We start from the raw sequence: 20771 nt of genomic DNA, 5'->3' as shown, positions 1-20771 counted from the left end.
CATGGTACTCTTGACAACCATAGGATTAAAGCTTACAAAGAACACATCTACCATCTACATCACAGTGCACGGAGGATGCAGTCTCTGAGGACCACAGGCAAACAACAACAGACTCTGCATCCAGCATATTGCATTACAAAATTAATGCTATACTAGAAAAATCTCAGCTCCTGGGGTTGCTGTTCTGGTTGGTAAGCACCTGAAGGGCAGGGGGCTACGGGTACTGAGGCCACTGCTCAGTCTGGATCAGGACATCCAATTCCTTCACCTGCCGTTGGCTGATACATGCAGTAATCTCAATACAACAATCACTGAGAATGGACACTGCGTTCAGCTTCCTGAGCAGGACAGTCTGGGGAGTGTAGAGGAGGGTAGAGCATCAAAGGCCAGATTCTCCCTCAAGCAAGAAGGAATCCACAATCCCACTTGGTTTTCTCTTACTGCGATGTGAAAAAGGTCAACTTCCTATTAGACTTAACCCCATCAACAAATGATTTGTACTTACATACACACACAGGTTCTGAGGAACTTCACTCTCTTGCCTCTTCTGTGTTTCATTAAGCCCCCGCTTACCTTCCCTGAATTACTAAGGGTTAGTCTCACCATCATGCTGGTGCCTTAGCAGTTGTTGGTTGTGAATCTCACAATTCACCCACAGTAAATAATTGGAGGACACACATCCAGGTATCAGCAATGTTGACAGCCCTAAGACAGCTGAACGTTAACTGCAACATCACAACGTTTAAGGGAGTGAGGGTCAATCACAAGAACACCTAGGGTGACCGTTCCTGCTGTGCCCAGGACTTCCCCGGGTCTGAAAGTCAAAGTCCTGCGTCCAGGAAATGGCCCAGACCCAAGCACCCTGGGGCCGTCGGTCACCCTGAGCACAGCACTCACTCTTCCCTTCGGATCACTAAGAAAATGGTAAAAATTTTCAAGAGCGTAAAGCTACCTACGAGGGCATCAGCTCAAAAAATTTTTTGAGGACACTTGCTAATGGCTAGCTCCTGGGAAGTCCACACACACCTTATTTAACGGTGTCAATTCTAAGAACAGTCAGTGGTACCTAAGCAAATGAGTGATTGGTGTATATAAAAGTTCATTCTTGAAACCTGTTTTCAGACAAATGCTCTAAAGGTTCTCCTGGTTTTGTCCAGTTATATAGTATTTCACTGAATCTTTATGAGATTTTCAGAGCCAAATAAATAATTCAATTTTATATGTCTTTTCATTTTCTTTTTTTAGGTGAAAACACTCATTGCCAACTATTTCCCACATTCTTGCTTCATCTATTGAAAAGATTGCCAACTGGAGATATTCTCCTCAGATTACAAAGGCCCTGAATTGTTACTTATAACAGCCTTCTGCCAGAAGAGATGGCCTTGGGAAGAGACGGCAAGGAGTATTCTCAGATGTGCACATTTTTATTTTGCCTACAATGCTGGGATCTAGTTCAACAACTGAAGAACTGCTTTCATCTTACTCTAGTTTTCCTTGTTTTGCCCTCTTGTATAAAAATGGTTAGTGTCACAGCTTCACTATCACTAATAAAAAGATACAAATATTTATGCCTTAAAGGTCAGGGTCAGAAAAGCAAAAAGGAAACCTGAGGTAAAGTTGGTCTAAAAAGTGACCAATTTGGGTTCTGCATTTTGCCAACAAATAGGATTTAAAAAAAAAAAAAAAAAAAAAAAACCCTAAATCCATGCAGGTTTACCTACTTGCTACATATGTGATTATTTTCCCCAATTTTAATTAATCTGTATGTATAGTTACATAAACCAACAAATGACTACATTCTTAAAGCAGGTACATACATTCACCAGAAAAGCACCCCATCCTTTCTCACTAATGTATGTTTTTTGTTTGAACAATCCAAAACTGTAAATAAGATGGACAAATGTAGTTCTTAAGGGACTTATTGAAAAAGGTAAAATCTCTTTGGGAGAAGAGACTTTAGTAAGATTTCTATCCCTACAGACAGATGCTGAGAATCAACTTTCTGCTATGGCATTGTAAAGGGTAGAACTTAATATAGAACCAGAAATATGGCAAGTTATCTAGTGACTAAGTGTAAAATAGCCAAAAGCTTTAAAGCCACAGAAAGAAGAAAAGTGGAGTGTGAAATGGGAAGTACATAATGAAGTATTTTTAGAATTCTAAAACTTCACTTTCATCATTTTATCAACATATTATGAATTTCCTGGCTCAATAAACCACCATCTTTAAGTAGAAATAGGAAGTAAATCCCTAATCGCCCCCCACCCACCCAAAAGAGCAAAGTGAAAATTCTAAAGAAGACTAAGAGCTTTTTTCTTCTTTCTGGAGGGTAGGAGAGAACATCATCTTCCAGGAATTGTTTTGAAGAAAAATCTAAAAGTCCTTTGTGTGGTATTCATGAATCCTCATTCCCATCAGCAGCAGCATTTTTCTTCCAAGGGCCCTTACATCGCAACCAGTGGCTGAAATTTGGGATCTGTTATGGATCTCATGGCAGCAAACCAATCAACACTGAAGTTAACTAAGTAAGGCTAACACACTCTGGACAGATCCTCTATGAACCGGAGATGACCCAAAGAACTTGGGAAAATCCATTTCTGTTGAGCACAGCTAAAAAAAAAAATTAGGTCTCAGCCACCTTAGGCTGCCCATGACTACAGGAGAACTTGACTCAGTGGTGCTACTTGCCACAGTATCTTAAGCAGCTTAGCAATCTTAAAGCAAGAGGGAAAAGTGGGGGGGGGGGGCAATCTAATAACAAAAAAGTTAACCCTCAACTAGTACCTTTCAGAGACCACTGGATATATAATAATTTAATGAATGAGTGTCTACTGCAGCTCTTTTTGATGTTAATGAATTCCAGTTATCATTCTTAATTATCAAGCTGCCTTAAAAATGGCATACTAACTGAACCACCAAATCACAACTCTGGCAGAATAAATAAATAACTCTGAAGATCTGAAAGGAAAATGTCCACAAGCAAATTAGGGAACTTTTACTGAGGTTAGAGATTTTAAACAACAGAATCATTCAACGGTGTTAAAACGTAAGCAGATAAATGACCCCTACGCTGTGTTCAGGTTTTTCTAGGAGTGCGTAGGTATACATAATGCATACACACACTTTATATAATTTATTTCCTACTAAAAAGATTTAAGGCAGTTTTGCTATATATAAAGTTACCTATAATATCCAAGATAAAACGGTTCTTCTCAAGAAATTATATGAACACATTAGACAAGTTCTTATTACAAAGGTTATTATGAAGCTGTCTATATCTAGTATAGCTGACATTTCCTGGTTGAGGCTCCAAACACAGGAATTCCACTCCAAGAGATGATCTGCCCCTCAATCTCCATACATAAAAGGTAGTCTGAACAGATAGAATATTCATGAAAACTTGAAAAGGAAGAAATAAAAGGAACTCATTAGTAGGATTCTGACTACCTAGAGACCACTCACTACCATCGTTACTCTTGCCTGTACTAAATACAACAATCCAATATGCTCCAAGGTGGAAATGGGCTAGTATTACAGGAAACCATTGGCTGCAACTGCTGGAAAAGTTCCTAATCCTAAACGTAATTTAAAATAGAATCTGTAATTCATGCTATTTGCTAGTCACAAAGACATTTAACTGAAGAGCCATTTTTAAGATTTAGGTGACTGACCAATGGGAACAAAATCAACCTTCATGGTGAAGAAATTAGGACCCTGGGTATGAAAAGCACCATCTTTTTCATCTTTAGTAGAGTTCAATGGAGAGAAAACATTCTGATGTCTGCAGATAAAACATGGCTGGCACGGAGGAGGGCAACCAGTAAGACCACAAGGGATACATTCTGTGATGAGGAGAGGAAAAATACAATTCAGTTGATAAATATTAAGAATTTAGCAGAGAAACGCTCATGAAGCAAAGAAACTGGGCAATAATTTGTCATGTCTGAACATCGATGAGTTGGATCAGAGTAAGAGAAAAGATCCTGTGCTGCTTATGTCCACAGACTATCTAGTTATCAATGGTGTGGAAGGAGGCAGTCTATGAAATCATCATGTGCAGCTACAAAAGATGAACACAAAGACAAATTTTAAATAAGGTGAACATTCTCTTACTTTATAACTCACCATCAACCAGACCAGGAGAGTAGTGAGTACTGAATAAATGCTCCAAGTGTAGAAAGAAAGGGAGAAGAGAAGAGGAGAGGAGAGAGGAGACAGGAGACAGGAGAGAAGAGAGAAGAGAAACAACAAAACACAAAAAGATCTTAAAGGTGTATTTGGACAGCTTTTGGAAGAGGTAGAGAAACCATCTGGGCACATATAGTCTTTTACTTGATTTCAATTAGCGAGAGACCAGACTGATTGTTTTTCACCTTCAAAGTCTTGGTCTTGATTGAAACCGACCTAAAAGGCACAAATAAACTGGAATTAAAATAATTTTGACAAAGGAGAAAATATGACAAGTGTAAAGGCAGATGAATCAAGCAAAACCGATACAGTTTAAGATTAAAAAAAAAAAACCCTAGATATTAAACAATTCGCAATTATGTACTTGGAATACAGACTAGGAGTACTGAATAAGAATATTTAGCTTTCAAGAAAAATTAGGGAAGATTCCTTCTGGCAAAGTGGCAGGTCCTGAGTGAGGAATAACCCCACAGCTTGAGGGCCAGACTAAATCCTAGCCATCTCTTCATTACTCAGCACCTACCACCGTGGCCGGATAAAGGGATACATCAATAAATGTTTACTGAGTGAATGGATGACATAATGTGTAATTAGTATAACTGGTGTAGTTCAAATATAATCAGGAAGTTTCTCTGAAATAGAAGGAAAGAACACAAGCAGGGTTGTTCCAAAGGGGGGGCCGAAGTCCACTCATATGTTCTAATCCTAAACAGTACTTACACAGACTTTTCAAACTTTTTTTTTTCTAAAAAAGCAGTAAAACTCTTAAAAAAAAAAAAAAAAGGAAGAAAGAAATCTCTATATAACTCCATTACAGGGTAAAAACGAAGCTGCCACTAGTTAAACCAAAGTCAATGGGAACATGGGAACACCACCAGCCTCCCGATTCCCCACGGCATCTATAGATTTGACTGTGCAGACCACCATCCAGTTTAGAAATGGGACTGAAACATGTTTATCAGTTCTCATGTGAAACAAAGAAAGTGACCACTGTGGGAGGGGAATTCTAAATAATGTTGCTAATTTAAATAGAAGCAAAATTCAACATCAAAGAGAACTCATCATTTAGAAGAATGAAAGCCCCAATAAAGAGGGGGGAAAATCAACAAAATGTAGGCCACAGTAGACAGGACAGAATGTAAGAAATAGCATCTCCAAAAAAACACGTAAGATCGTTAAACACCAGGGCAACTGCTCGACAGGTCTAAGTGCTCAGTACAACAGGTATTTCTAAAGAGTTGAGTCCCAGTTCAATACTGTAGGGAAGAACCTCAACACAGTTATGGAGATGTAATCACTACTGGAATGCTGTCGTTGGCACTGCTTCACCTACCACCTCAATCCAAGAGTGAGTGACTGCCAGGCCCTTCTGCCACTTTCAAAGTTGTTTTCTGCACCCACAACCGTTCCCAGCATCACCACCAGTTCTCACAGAAGTTCAAGCCTTCCAAAGGGCAGAGGCTGCTGGTCTGACAGTCATACCTAGGACATATGAACCGACAAAGTAAGGCCACCCTCAACTATTAGAAATTATAGAATGCTTTTGGTCCTCGAGTTTGGATCTCTGTAGAGACTTCGGGGTAAGCATTAATAACTAATAATGAGTTTCTTTCACAATGAGCCTTGGCATTTGGTGCCTTTCTCCATGCCAGGAACACCAATCTCCTGGGGGTCTCCCCGTGGCTTGCTCCCTTCTCACATCAGATGTCCGCTCAAGCATCGCTTCTTTAGAGAAGCCTTTCTTGCTGTGCTCTACCATAAGCTCTACCTGCTTATCTCCCTCATAGACAAATGAACTAACTAAGGGTTACAACAGTAACTGAAGTCTTGGCCAGGGCTGGGACTGGATCTGTCTTGTTCACTTTTACCCAACGTCAAGAAAGTTCCTGGTGCACATAACAGGTGAACAGTAAATATTTGCTGAAAGAATTAAAAATGACTACCAAGTCTGCATGAACACTAACATGTACTCACAAATATAGGAAAACGGGGCAGTATCTAGTAGAAAACATTCAAATGCTGTGAATATTGAAAATGATACCTGTAGAGACAGCTGAACATGGTTTCAAAAAGTAAGTACCAAAAGTGTCTATCTCCAAAAACCTGAAAATTTACTAGAAGGGGGTTGGGAGTGGCTATCCCCATTTCTAAAGAGATGCAAACAAGAAGCATTTAAACTGCAGAGTCAACATCAAACAAGGATTGTCTGCCACCAAATGGACTACCAACAGAGCTTCTGGAATCTTCTCTCACCACAGAGCATAAAATGTCATTGGTTATAATAGTCAACCACACATTCAGGATTAGTTAAGAACAGCTCAGACTGTAGGTAATTAGAAGCTAAAAAACTTGCTAAACTGCTTCTCCCCAATTTTTAAAATTCTGAATTCATAATTAGGTAAAATAACATAGATTTTTTATAAATTTAATACAACATACTTTAAAAACAGATGACCCTTATCTGCTGATCATACCTCAGCATCACTCTTGTAGGTATTTTGCAGACACAATTACAATTACAAAAGGTCCATTTCATAATACAATCTGGTAATTAAATCAAATGAAACTCAGAGAGCACTAGGTCTGCTATTGAAATATTTTAAAATAGCTTTTAAAAAAGAGTGTTTATATCTATAGATTGGCTTTAAAAAAAGGATAAATATACTGAAGCAATTGTAGCATATCCCTGAAAATAATTATACTGCCATTTGTGTTTTTATGAGGTGTAAGGATAAATCAACAGACTGCTTGGTTACACAAGTCTATTACTATCCATTGAAATCTGTTGTTAAGACAAAGGGACTTACTCCATAGGAACTTGCACTGTGCCCCAGAATTAACTGGTGCTGGCAGTATCAGTGCCACCATTACTAGTGATGGATATCATGCTACACAGTTTTGGTATCAGGGCAAAAGTGGAAGGAGAAGAGGTCTGGAAAGATTTTCTGCAAAGTTTCCATACAGTGAGATGTAGCAGTAAATAACACAAGATGAATGTTTATAAGACCCATTGAACACATTAAGGTCAAGGATTTCAAAAGTTAATCCACTTTTCTTCCCCCAAGGGTTTATTTTTGGTAAAAGGCAAAAAAATTAGTTTTTCTACAAGGGAACTCTGCTTCTAAATGATAATTTGAAAATCTTGATATATATTATATATTAAAAAAGACACACAAAAATAACGGAGAGGTGGGAATAACAGATTAGGTACTGTAACTTTATAAAGGCTTGCCTAAATCAAGAAGCAGCACACACACACACACCTAATTTATGCAAACTAAAAATGTATATAAACAGCACAATACTGTGATACTGGATCATGATACGTTACCTGTACACATAACTACTACTGTTATTAATAGACCTTTGGGACATTCAGTTTTATGCCCACCAAGACATCAGTTAAGTCTTTAAAATCTTCTTTTTCTCCTGTATGGGAGGGTATTTCTAGACACTAATTTTCCCATCTAATATTTGAATATAGGAAACCGATTCCACAAGGTGCTTCAATTGATGAGACCTCAAGTGCTGTTTTTCTTTCTTGAATTTTTGGACAGTAACCAGTCCATGGGGACCACACACAAATACTATGACAGAAGAGTTGTTACATTAAGTCTTTTGATGGGATCTGAGTGGTGACGAAGCTTTATGACATGCTTGAGCAACGCACTGAAGGGGATCCCATCTGAGTTAATACTTTGTCCAACCACTGTAGAGGTCCATTCAGATGAAGTTCAATCCAGCAAGGAGTGCTCGTTACCGTCTGCCTTCTATTTAAAAGAATACAAGAAAATAATTATGAAATTAAAAGAATATGGCGATGTTCAACAACATGCATTAAGAATTTAGTTAAATTAAAAGGCTGTATATACTAAAGCCTACATTCTTTAGGACAAGTATGAAGTCTGAATAGCTATTACTCTGAAAATTATTTAATCCTCCAAGTCTAACAAAATACTTCTAGTGACTTTTATTTTTTTTTTGCTTTTAAAGAAATTAACAAAAACATTCATTTCTCTTCAAATTAAAATTAGGAGGGTGACCTGACTACTTACCAACTAAAACGAGACACCTTTCAGAGTGAATGAATAGTCACTATTAATAATCAGGCCAGGAACAAGGGACTCAAACCAGGACTGTCCCAAGCAAACCAAAAAACACAGTCACCCTACTGATTAATCAATCGCAGAGCAGAGGATCCTCAAATACCAAGTCAAGTCTAAATAGAACAGGGTTCAAATTTCAAGTGTACCAAAACAAAACAGAATTCTGACCAAAGCTTATCACAGAATGTTCAGAGCTAGAGGTCGGCCTTCCCTGACAAGGCCAATGAAACATCTCTGTTAGAAACATGGGTGCAAGCTTTTAATAGAAACACCTCCAGCATTTCGACATAATGGGACTCTGGGAACTACAAACTGTTTAGTGACGTCCCGTCACTTGCTCACATACTGATCTGAGTTCTGTCTTATTTATTATCTACAGTAAGTCAGCGAGTCTGCTTGCTGCTTCACTGTGACCGCCCTACAAACACAAGAAAAGGCCATTATCAAACCTTCAGCTCCAAGTGACACATGCTCACTATAACTTAAAACTGCATCTCAAAGGTTGTGGTTTTCTATAGCAGATGGTGTCAGTGCCGCACTGTACCCTCTGGAGTTTTCAGCATTCTCTTGCCGACTAACAATCGCGTATCTCTGAATTCCTGTGCCTAACAACTTCTCTGCTCGGGCCACATGTGCAGACCACAAATGCTAGGAAATTACCTCCCCAGGAGCAGCTCTTACCCAATGACATGGGAACTGGCATTTAAACACCCGGTTTCCTTTCCTTCTGGGTGGGATAATTCTGTACGTTCATTACAGTTTCCCATGTTTTCCTAGGGGAATAAGCTCTAATGACCCACCCAACACAGCAGCAGGCTTAATAATGGTTTTGGCTGCCTTCCCTCCCCTACCTCACTTCTCTATTTCCTCCTTCCTTACCAGTGCGTCCTCCATTTCCTGAACCAACTCCTAGCATTTGAATCCTTGTCTCGGGGTCTGAGACATACACTAAGATGTTGATATGGGATCATTCCTAAAACATGACAGATTTGAGGAACAGTCTCAAATCTGACCTGTACAAACCCATGGTCGTATTTTGATTCGGACAGTACATTTTGGCTTATGCAGCTTAGCATTGCACTGGCACACTGTACAAGTTAGCTCATGTAATCCAGGAGGCAGAGGCCAGACTGACCCTTCTCCATCTGCCACCCTCTGTTCTTCCTGTTGTTTCTCAAAGAAGTTTCTCCTGCTTTCTAGCTCTCCCTCAGATCAGGCCTTCTGCAGGCTTTTGCCAAGATCTCTTTGAATTTTGATTCTGTCATTTGCTGAATTCTGGGTACTTCTCAGTTTGTTTTCGGTCAGATCATTTCAGTCAGAAGGTTCATCAGATGAACCTTTGGGAATCATTCCTAATCCAGTCACTGAATGGGGAGTAGGTTTCAGAATACTGTCAGTGGTCTTGTTTGGGCACAGAAATGCACCCAAAACATTATTTATCCCCTACCTATTTATTCACTTCAGTAACAATTCACTTAACTCAGACATATTTCTTCAGTTAAATATATAAACTCTTTGCACATCTATATTGCTTACTACATTTCCTGATTTTTATGCTGGCAAATATGCTGGTAATAAAGAAACTGAAAAACAGTTTGAGAAATCTTGCCCTGAGATCTACCCCCACAGCTCCAGCATCATTAAGGATAAAAGGTTCCTGGTAACCACCAACAGTTCACAGAGAGCAGGTACCTGACATTATTCTGATCTATAGATGTTAAAGGAAACTAGTTTACTACCCAAAGTAGATCTATCTGACTATATACCAATAAAAACATACTGTATGTTACCGCTTCTCATCATTACAGTTTTTAAATTCTCCCCAGGTTTAAGAATGGCAGAGTGCACAGTGCACCCAGGGCAGCACCTCTCTTCCACCAAGTAAAACTGCCCTTGGCAGGAGAGCTATAAACACACGTGTAAGTCTCCCCGCTCTCGGCAGTTCATGTTTAATGGCACTAAATTTCTACTATCGTGTTCTGTAATTCTCATCTTTTGAAGAAAAAAAACCTGTGACCTAAAAGCCTGGTATCAGATGGTGCCACCTCAATCTAATTTTTAATATCAACTCAGGCCAATTCAAGCCCAAAGCAAAAAGGAGCTCTGTGCTCTTTTAAAGCATCACACCTTAAAAGGGAAATGATTAAATGAATTTTTCTACAATTATAACCTGGCCAAAATAAAGACAAGTCTTTATTCTAGGATACAAATATACGAAACAGTATTGATTTTTATAAAAGTATTCACCCAGCAGACCTCAGGTTTCACCATCTCAAGAGACACACACCTCCCCAAATTTGTTGAAGGTAGAGAATCAAGTCCAAATGAAATGAAACACATTCTGAAGAAGAGGCTCAAACTGCCAGGTAAGAAACAGGAATATGATGACTACTGTACATGAATACCTTTGCATGCGAGTGCTCACAGTGAGCAAAACTAGCTGGAGGAGGACTAAGTACTTTACTCATGGTTCCAGCCTTAAATATGCTAAGGGAGTCTTCTGTTCCTCTCATGTGGAATCCAGTCCATGCTTTAATTTGGTAATAACCTAACTTGCTTTATCCTCCGCTGACAACCTAACTTCTGTAGAACTCAGTTTTGTAATGTTACTACCACCCTTGGAGAGGGCGTTAAGAGGCAAGGAAAGCTCTCCTCAAGTCCATCTCCATGGACTCCTCTCCACCATGTAGAGAGTGCCCCTAGGCAAATTCTCAAATCTTTTCTACGCCTATTTCCAACTAAGTATTAGTCTGAACTACTTTTTGCAACCATATAAAAAGAGACAATAGAAATAGTGATTCTTAGCCAGGCCGCAATGTGTGATGTCCTGCACTGAAAACACGGCACAGCACCTGACATCTGCCAAGTATGCCCTTCTATTACTGAATGAAGCTCTACCTCTTAACCTTACATTCCACTGGTCTCTAATGATCTGTCCAGATATATTCTTACTTTCTGTACTCCAGCTGAACTGAACTGTATGCTAGTGTCAGCATCATAGTTTCGCAACCCCTCATACCAACCTGAAATCCTAGGCATCTTTCACAACCTAGATCATGTGCCATCTCTACTGGAAGCCTTCCCTGAGCCCCCGGGAAAATGTCTCTCCTTCTACAAACTGACATTAGCCTTCAAATATACCTCTTTTATGGTATTTAATACTCTGCACTACATTACAGTGCATGTCTGAACAGGGTTTAATTCTGTCCTCTACAATGCCAGCACAGGCATTTGCAGGGGTTTCAAAGGCAGAGACCTCCAAGTTCCTCATGTTACTTTGCATATGCTCTTCTGACTCCATAAGCTTAGGGATACGTGGAAACTCCACGAGAACCAAAGGATAGAAGAAAAAAGAATTACATTGTGGAAATTGAAGAACTGAGTATGTTTTTCATACCGGTATTCTGCTCCCCATCCTTTCACAAAACTCATTCTTATGGTGCACATTCTAGTTAGCTGATACACGGCTTCAAAACCCTGATTAACAGACTGAGCCAGGAGAGCAGCAAATTCCTGATTGTTGAAGATCTTCAGATTACAGCCTAGGATTGAAAAAAGTAAAAACTGTGTAAAAAAAGAGTATCATTATAAGACAAGAATTTTTAAAGGGCTACTTGTCTTAAAATACAAGTATGCAAATCATCTCCTGATTCCTAAAATTAACAGCAACCAGAAAAATTCGGCACATTGAGGGTTTATTAACACTGGTGGATCCATACCTGGTGGAATTTTACACACTGTCGCAGGGTGCCAGCCGTATCTCTGGTTACAGTTGGGGCTCTGCACAAAGATTGCACTATCACTTAGGCACTCAGCAAAAACCTCTCCACCTATGTAATATAAGCGTACTCCTCTTCCTAAAACAAAATACATATGGGATCAGTTTTATAACATTTCCTGTTTCAGCATCGCTTTGGAAGAGTCTCTCTTGGACGAGTCTTAAAGTGATAGAAGGTATTTTGATAACCTTTTCCACAGTAATGGTTTTCTGAAGTCTAACTTTGAAATATACCACTCTATATCGTTCTAAGTATTTTTTAACAATGATTTTATTGATTTCAAAAAATAATAAATGCTTGCCCAAGGTATTGAGAAAATGCAGAAAAACACATGGCTAGTAAAACAAAGAATTTCATACAAATTATATATTCTAAAATAAGTAAAAGAAATTATGTTTGAAGGAATTAAAACTCTTTGGATAAACATGCATTCACTGTAATAAACTGTATTTCCTTAACAATCCCACCAACGTTAAGAAAAAAGCAAATATAAATCAAGAGGTTAGAGTCATTTGCCCTTTTTAAAATTACGTTATAAAATAAATAAAATAAAAAATAAAATAAAATTACATGTTAAGGTGATGACCAAATCCCTATATAGATAAGCAGAATTAGGTGAGAAAAAATTATGCTGGGAGATTTTAATAGACTTCTTTCAGAATCTAACAAATCAAACACACACAAAATTAATTAGAGACATAAGAATTTTAAAAAGCCAACTGTGAAAGGCAGAGATCTGAGACAGCACCTAAGATTCTCACCCTTGGTGTATATGCATCTCTATTATTCAGTCAAGCATGAATCTGCTGTTAATAAGGAGTTTTCCAGATGTAATTAAGGTCTCAAATCAGCTGACCTCAAGTAAAGGGCCTGACTTAATCAGGTGATGTATCTTAGAACAGAGTGGATTGTCCCTGGTGAAAGTGGATTCAAAATGTGAGAGGGAGGGTTCAACAGCAGAGATTCTCTGCGGCTTGTGGCAAGGAATGCCAATGGCCTCTAGCTACTCAGAGAAGCTTTCAATGAACAGTGCAAGAAATGAGGACCTTGGGGCTACAACTTCAGAGAAGCGGACTCTGCAACAATCATGTGAGCTTGGAGAGGACTTAAAGCTCCAGACAAGAACACAGCTCAGTCAACACCATGGTCTCCCCTCATGAGACCCAGAGGAGATTTCTAACCCATGCCTAGACTCCTGACCTGCAGTAACTGTGACATCACAAATTTTTGTTGTTTCAGGCTGGTAGGTGTGTATTAACGTGTTATCCAGCACAAGAAAACTAACAGAATCACCTACAGGCCAGATTTAATAATACATCAACACAGAACCTGACACCCTGATCTCATGACCCTAGAATACTGTAAGACCATCAAATATGTACCTGACCATCAGGAAAAGATTAAATCCAGAAAGTAGAGATTTTCCAGGCTCTAATTGAAACCACCCAATAAGTTAGAAATCAAAGGAAAAAGACAATCCAATAATTACAGCAATCTAAAATTGTGCAGAGAAGTATATATGGTAGAGGAAATCCTCCATTAAACCTGCATGTAGCACCCCAATTAAAACACAGGCAAAAAGAGAAGTATTTTAGTTAAGGGTCGGGTGGGTATTCAGAAGCCTTCCTGACCCACAAGACACCTAAGATTATCCAAACTTTACACATCAAGCAAGACTTCAGAAATTCCACCCAGAGCAAAGTCACAGCATTGTGCAGAATTGCACTCACTCTTTAGTGACCAGTTTTACTTCTCACGAGAAGTGATGGTTTAATTCATCAGAAACAGAAGCAAACTATTGTTACAAAGGGTTACTTTAAGGTAATGAGAACTATGTCCAATTAGATTAGTGGCACTCAAACTTTTTTTTACCCCACTGCCAACAAAAATACAGGAGACCCCAAAGAGTCGTTGTTTGTGTGGATTACATCTATGGAAACTTACCACATTTGATACTAAAACTGAGATTTAAAAATGCATTAATTCATTTAGAAATCTAAATAATAGACCTATTACATATTAACAAAAATAACAAGGTTATGAAAAATAACTATTTCCCTTCCCCCTCAAATTAGTGGGAACAGCAATGCTTCATATTTTATAACTCTCTCTAATGTCTGGCTTTAACAGAAGAGAGTTGGATTCTTGTCAGACTCTACATGTAGTTGCTTGTAAAATCACATGCCTTGTAGCTTCTGGAATATTTCACTGTACATTCATAAGTGAACCAGAGTGAAAAAGGAAAACAGGATCTTAGTAACATTATGAAAATCGTTTGACCTCACAAAATTGCTAAAAGGGTACTGAGACTACGATGTCTGGAGATCCTCTGAATTATTTTTTGAGCTATGTGCTAAATAGCTGTTCTTGTTTAAAATCTCTTGCTTCAGATTAATGGTGAGTAGATTTAACTCTTTAATATATGAACTCATTGAAAGGGGAAAAACTAGGAGATGCCAACAAACTGAAAAAAAGTCATGATTTGCTAAAATTATAATTCTGAAATCTGAACATGATAATCTTATGACTGGTAGAGACTCAGCAAAGTAATTTTAACACATTTACTGAAGGACTTCCCAGTATCAAGGGTGCCAAATAAAGAGAGGCTGAAGATCCTGCAGATCTATTAAAGCAGCAAAGCCATGCACTTCACCTGCCAAAGATGAGGCAGGGGACATTGCACACCCTCTCTTGATGTGGTAAACCACACAGCGCTCACATTATGAGTATATATGGCACTGGTTCTTCACAAAGGGAAAAACATACCTATATGTCTTCTTGTCATTTCTACAGTCGCATTTCGGTTGACGTTGGAGAGCAACCCTAGGCAGAACCTCTCTGAGTTGGATGGATCTGTGAAACCGTCTACAGTGAGTGAGGGCTGTGATGCGTGGAAGGTCTCGCCAACCCTCTGGTTTAATTCATAATATGCTATTGAACACCAAAATGCAGGTTCTGAGTAAGTAACTGGCTGCAAATCTGGGGAAAAAAACCAAACCCATAAAAGCAAGAAATGTTGTGTGAACAGTTCAAGCCAAAAAGAGATTGAATATCATCATATATCTGTACATGTTCTATGCCAGCCTACACTGGCTACTGCTCAGGAAGCTGACTACAGCACAAACGCCAGTTTCCATTAGATCATACCAGATTTTCAATGTTTCAAATATCCCCCATCTCATTAAGTCATCTAATCTTCAAGCCATCTTTTTTACTTTATGGTGGGTCATGTTCTACTAGTAGTTTTATCCAAGTTCCTGTTCAAATATAAAACCATGGTAGGCAAAGTCAATCAACTTGCATAATAAAACTAATTTTGGGATAGGATGGGAGTGGAATAAAGCTAGAGCAAGGATTGAGTCAAAAGCCACAAGAAGCAAAATTCTATATAATAGGATACAAAATACGACATATTTTTGACATTGTCTATTTTAACAGGAGATTTTCCGTGAGTTACCCTAGTTACAAAAATAGAAAACCCACGCATACACAAAGAACAGAAAGTAATAAAACACAAAAAGCATGCAAGTGGAGACAGAATATGGAATCAAAAGAATCTACATATTTCATGGGAAAACTAGGACCACATAAATTTAACTTCTATCATTGATTAAAAGACACAAGGGGGGTTGCCTAGGTGGCTTAGTTGGTTAAGAGTCTGCCTTCAGCTCAGGTCATGATCCTGGAGACTTGGGATCAAGCCCTATGATGTCCTGCTCTCTGCAAAGTGGGGAGTCTGTTTCTCCCTCTGCCCCTCCCACTGCTTGTATTCTCTCTCTCTCTCTGTGCTCTCAAATAAAATTAAAGACACAAGGAATATCATGAAAAAAATGATAATTTTTAGAATAAATTCCTAATGTGTAGAAACTGAAGTGACATTCTGAAATACTGAGGTAAAATGAAGTCCAGGAATGGACTACACAATGTACACACACACACACACACACACCCCTCTCCCATACCTCATACATGTGTGTATATGTATGGATATATACCTCTTAAAATAATTGTGATTACAAAATATATCCTAAAATAAACATGTCCATATAAATCTAGCCATAATAGGTCATAAAACTTTCCAGAAAGAATGATTTCCATGAATAGAAAGATTAGGTTTTTATGCTCATATATGCCAGTTGAAAACAGTTTTAGTAGTATCAAGACAAATTATTATTTTTAAGAAGCACGAATTTAAACAATCATTTGACTATTCACTGGAATCTGTTTATCATATACATGAAATATAACCTCAGAGTAACAGAGTAAAACGGTGGGGAGTGGGAGGAGTATTTGCAACTTACCCAAACTATGATTAACCGGGGAAAGAGTAGTAGGAGATAGTTCTGCTGGAGATCCTGAAACAAAAGGATTCAATCTTGTAATAGATGTGCAAGAATTTCCAGAACTTCTGACCAAATAATATAATTGGGGGGGAGGAGTTACATCTGGTTGTAATTAACTAAAACAAATAATACAGATAAGTTTACATCCTAAGAATTCTAAATATGCAACTGCTATATGAGAATTTAATTTTGAAATATAAAGACTTTGATATATAAAAGGTACAAGAGTATAAACGGTCCTAGCTTCCCCTTCCCAAAGGCTGCCTATGTTACCAGTTTCTTGTATATCCTTCCAGAAATATTCGAACCACATAAACAAATATGTTTTCTGTGCTCCCCACCTTGCTTTTTATATACAAATGTAACAGTTCTAACTTAGCATAATTTTATGTTCCTTACTCTATCAAGAATGTTGATGTGTCCCTATTTCTCTCTCTTCACACATTAGCCACGTAACCTCACATTATGGCGTATTATGATCCTATACTGATGGATACTCAGACTATTTTCAATCTTCTGCTTTATGAACCAAGACTGCAGTGACTAATCTTGTACATTTTACATACTTTTTCAATCAAGTATTGACCATTTAAAAGAGAAACTGCCAAGTCAAAAAGCTATAAACATCTATGATTTTGAAAGATTTTGCCTAAACTGTCACCTATAGAGGTTGTACCAGTTTACATTCCCTGTGGCAACATAAATGTGAGGGGATGCTTATGTTTTATCATTAACAGGTAAAAACATGGTTTTAACAAGCAGTTTTAATTCGTTTTTCACTTATAAATGACATGGAGCAAGCAGCTTTATACCTCTTGATATTTTATTTCCTTTCTGTGAATAGTCTTTTTGCTCGTTTCTACAGTGATGCAGGTCACTCTTCTCACCGATTTACAGGAGGCTCTTTATGTACTGGAGCTATTAGTCCTTTTATGTTATTGGTTGTAAATATTTGGTCATCTGTCTTACGACTCCTCATAATTTTGATTAAGCAGAATTTTAAAAATCTTTCATGTGTTTTATCCATTTTTGGGGTGTGTCACACTTTGATAAAACGATCATGACAGTTGGATATTCTTGACTTAGTCTTAAATTAAGGGGATATTTCTAGTATTTACCCATTAAATATGATGTGGATTTGGGGATGAGAGATAAAATTCCCTATGTAGCATTTTTGCATCAATAATCTCAAACGATGCTGGTCTGTAGACTTACATTGTAAGTGCAATGTTACACCGCCCCAAGAAGACAATCTAAAAGCTTTATCTTTTTTATATTCTATAAAAAGTATAAATAGCTCTGTAATAAAATATTTCTTAATAGTTTGGTAGAATTCCTGTGCAAAATTGTTTGCAGTTAGTAATTTTCTAGGGTTTACCCTAAGACATTTCTCTGTTTCTTCAATGAACATTTATTGTTAAGATAGCTCTATTTTCTAAAGTCAGTTTTGGTGAATTCTATTTTCTTAGAAAATTATCCATTTGTTCCAGTTTTAGGTAAACAGGTCAAACCTAGTCAAGAAAATAAAGAGAGGGGACAGAAATATATAAAAATAAGAAAAAAAAACACACAGAGAAAAAACAATTACTCGGAGAATATTCCACTGAATTCCATAATTTTCAAAACACATTTGTTGCAAATGTTGTTAATTAATGCTGTAATTACAGAGTACATTTCGTTTTCTGATCTTTTTTACATGTTTTAGGAAAGTTATGTAAAAAAAAACATGATAGCAATAGTGTAGATGTAGCATGACAGATCAGACCCCAGCCTCCCCACATCATGATAACCATGACATAAAATACCAGGTGACACACATGGAATGGCAACCCTCAGTACACAGATGACCCAAAAATACAGAACAGGTGATAATTATTTTTTAGAAGACAGAACAATCTTCCATAATAAAATTAAGTTCTTAAGTTCTTTTTTTGTTCCTCAGTTTGAAAAATCTGTTGGCAAGTCATAACAGATCCAACTAAGAAAGGTCAAAATATATTTAGAACAATGAAATAAAACTCACCATTTCCTGAAGCTGATATAGAATAAACAAAGCTACTGTGAGAAATGGAGGAAACTGCCCAATTATTCACATCTCTTAACTACTGATCCCTCTATTAAATACTTATCACTTAATAGAAATGATCAGTTAGAATTACAGATTTAGAAGAATGTTTCATTATAATCATACATAAAATTTTACAAAGTTAAATAAAGCTAACAATTTATTTGAAACTTTTTTGTAGAGAGGCAGGTTAATTGATAATTAAACTATTAGTTACTCATATATTCATGCTACTACTGAAGTCTGAAACTTCTGGTAATGAGAAGTAATAAATATCCTCAGTATTTAGGCAGTGGTTACTAGTAGTACTGGCAGCTAAAACATCTAGAGGAATCCTCGTATATCATAGCATACAAATTTGCATTTAGTTGGAGGATTCATTTTTCAACAAGGAAGCTTTAGATCAAAAGGAATGTGTATTAAATTTTTTATAAGTGCCAAAGTACTTCCCACCTCCCAAAATGTTTAGTCCCACCAACAACTGATGAGCTCCTGTTTCTTCACACTGTGCACTACCTCTACCTTTTGACATTTGCTTACTCTATTTTTTAATTTTAATTTTTGTTATAGTGCATTCATACACGTTTTGTCTATTTTTCTATTATCTATTATCTTTTTCTTCCTGATTTATAATTGGTTTTAAATTTTGAAATCAATTAGACTGGTCATTCCTTTGCAAATATTTCTCTGAGTTTTTGTTTCTTTTGATATAGCCTTCAAGGTGACATTAATTTTTTTTTAGTTTTAAAGATGTTTTTATTTTATTTATTTATTCATAAGAGACACACAGGGAGAGGCAGAGACACAGCAGAGGTAAAGACATAGCAGAGGAGAGGCAGGCTCCCTGTGGGGAGCCCGATGCAGGACTTGATCCCAGGACCCCGGAACAAGACCTGAGCCAAAGGCAGATGCTCAACCACTGAGCCACCTGGATGCCCCAACATTAATTTTTTAAATGAGACAATACTTTTAGCAGTTCTAGGTCCACAGCAAAAAGTTAGCAGAAAGTACCAAGAAATGCCATATACCCATGTATTTATACATGTACAATGTCCCCAGCAATGAGTATTTAACACCACAATGTTTCATTTGTTGCTATCAAGAAACTGACGTGGACACATTATTATCATTCAGAGCCCATAGTTTACATCAGAGTTCATTCTTGGTGTTGTACATTCTATGGATTTTGACAAACACATAATAACATATATTCACAATGTAGTATCATACAAAATAGCTTCACTACTCTAAAAATCCCCTGTGCTCTCTTTATTTCTTCCTCCCCTTTGGCCCCTGGAAATCACAGATATTTTAATTATGTCTATAGTCTCCCCCTTTCCAAAATGTCATACAGTTGGAATCATACAGTATGTAGCCTTTACAAAGACTGGCTTCTTTCACTTGCAATATGTATTTAAGGTTCCTCCATGTCTTTTCATGACGTGGTAGCTCATCTCTTTTTAGTGCTGAGTAGTAGTCCATTCTCTGGATGTACTGTTTATCTGTCCACTCACCTGGGTGCTTCCAAGTTTTGGCATTTATGAAAAAGCTGCTATATATACACAACCATTTCATGCTTCTGTGTGTCCATAAATTTTCAGCTCTTTTGGGTAAACACTATGGAGTATGACTGTTGGATCATATAGTGAGAGAATGTTTAGTTTTGTAAGAAGTTGCCAATGTGTCTTCCAGAGGAGCTGTACACCAGCAGTGAATGAGAGTTCCTGTCATTCTACATCCTCACAAGCATTAGGCCTTGCCAGTGTTTGGACTGTGGCCATTTTAATAGGTGTGGTGGTAACATTTCAAATCTTATTTATTCAAATTTGTCAATATTTTCTCTGATGGTTTTATATTTTACTTATTTCTTGCTCGGGTTATTTTAAAAACTCCTCATTGTCAAAGACTAAAAATTACAGGGTTTCATTTTTTATATTTAAATGTTTGCTCCAAGTGGAATTCATTTAGTATGAGATGAATTACATGTTTAGTATTTAATGTTAGGACTTTTTCAAGGAGTATTAAAATTAGTTTGAATTTCTTGAGCAAAATTAATGGCTAAAAATATATTAATAAGTTTGAGTAAATCAGCCAACCATAGATTAATAGCATGCAAATGAAAGCAATAAAAAGAGAATTATTCTTTTGTAAGGTATATACAAAAGGACAGTTCCAGGTCTTAAATGTATACCTTTGCTTTCGTATTAGAGAAAATCCTGAAGAACTGAAATCATCTACTATTTCGTTTTTAGACCAAAAAAAAAGCTTTAAAAAGCAAGCTTTAAAAAAT

At 37.4% G+C, this 20771-nt stretch overlaps 1 protein-coding gene across 5 annotated transcripts in view; it reads right to left on the bottom strand.

Moving 5' to 3' along the window:
* Positions 1 to 2972: 2972 nt before the first annotated feature.
* Positions 2973 to 20771, bottom strand: part of SMAD2 (SMAD family member 2) — a 78054-nt gene continuing 60255 nt past the window's right edge. For 3 of the 5 annotated variants that reach the window (XM_025428951.3, XM_025428947.3, XM_035719167.2), the window contains 5 exons: positions 16375 to 16428; positions 14840 to 15052; positions 12014 to 12151; positions 11692 to 11836; positions 2973 to 7958 (listed from right to left, as the gene is read on the bottom strand). In XM_025428951.3, the coding sequence (XP_025284736.1) occupies positions 7835 to 7958; positions 11692 to 11836; positions 12014 to 12151; positions 14840 to 15052; positions 16375 to 16428 (674 nt within the window). In that variant the 3' untranslated portion in view covers positions 2973 to 7834. The remainder of the gene's footprint in view (positions 7959 to 11691; positions 11837 to 12013; positions 12152 to 14839; positions 15053 to 16374; positions 16429 to 20771) is intronic. The other 2 variants (XM_035719170.2, XM_049112657.1) reach the window with 1 other exon arrangement.

Source organism: Canis lupus, chromosome 7, assembly GCF_003254725.2.
Source record: "Canis lupus dingo isolate Sandy chromosome 7, ASM325472v2, whole genome shotgun sequence".
Taxonomy (NCBI): Eukaryota; Metazoa; Chordata; class Mammalia; order Carnivora; family Canidae; genus Canis; species Canis lupus.
This window is presented reverse-complemented; position numbering and strand designations above follow the sequence as displayed.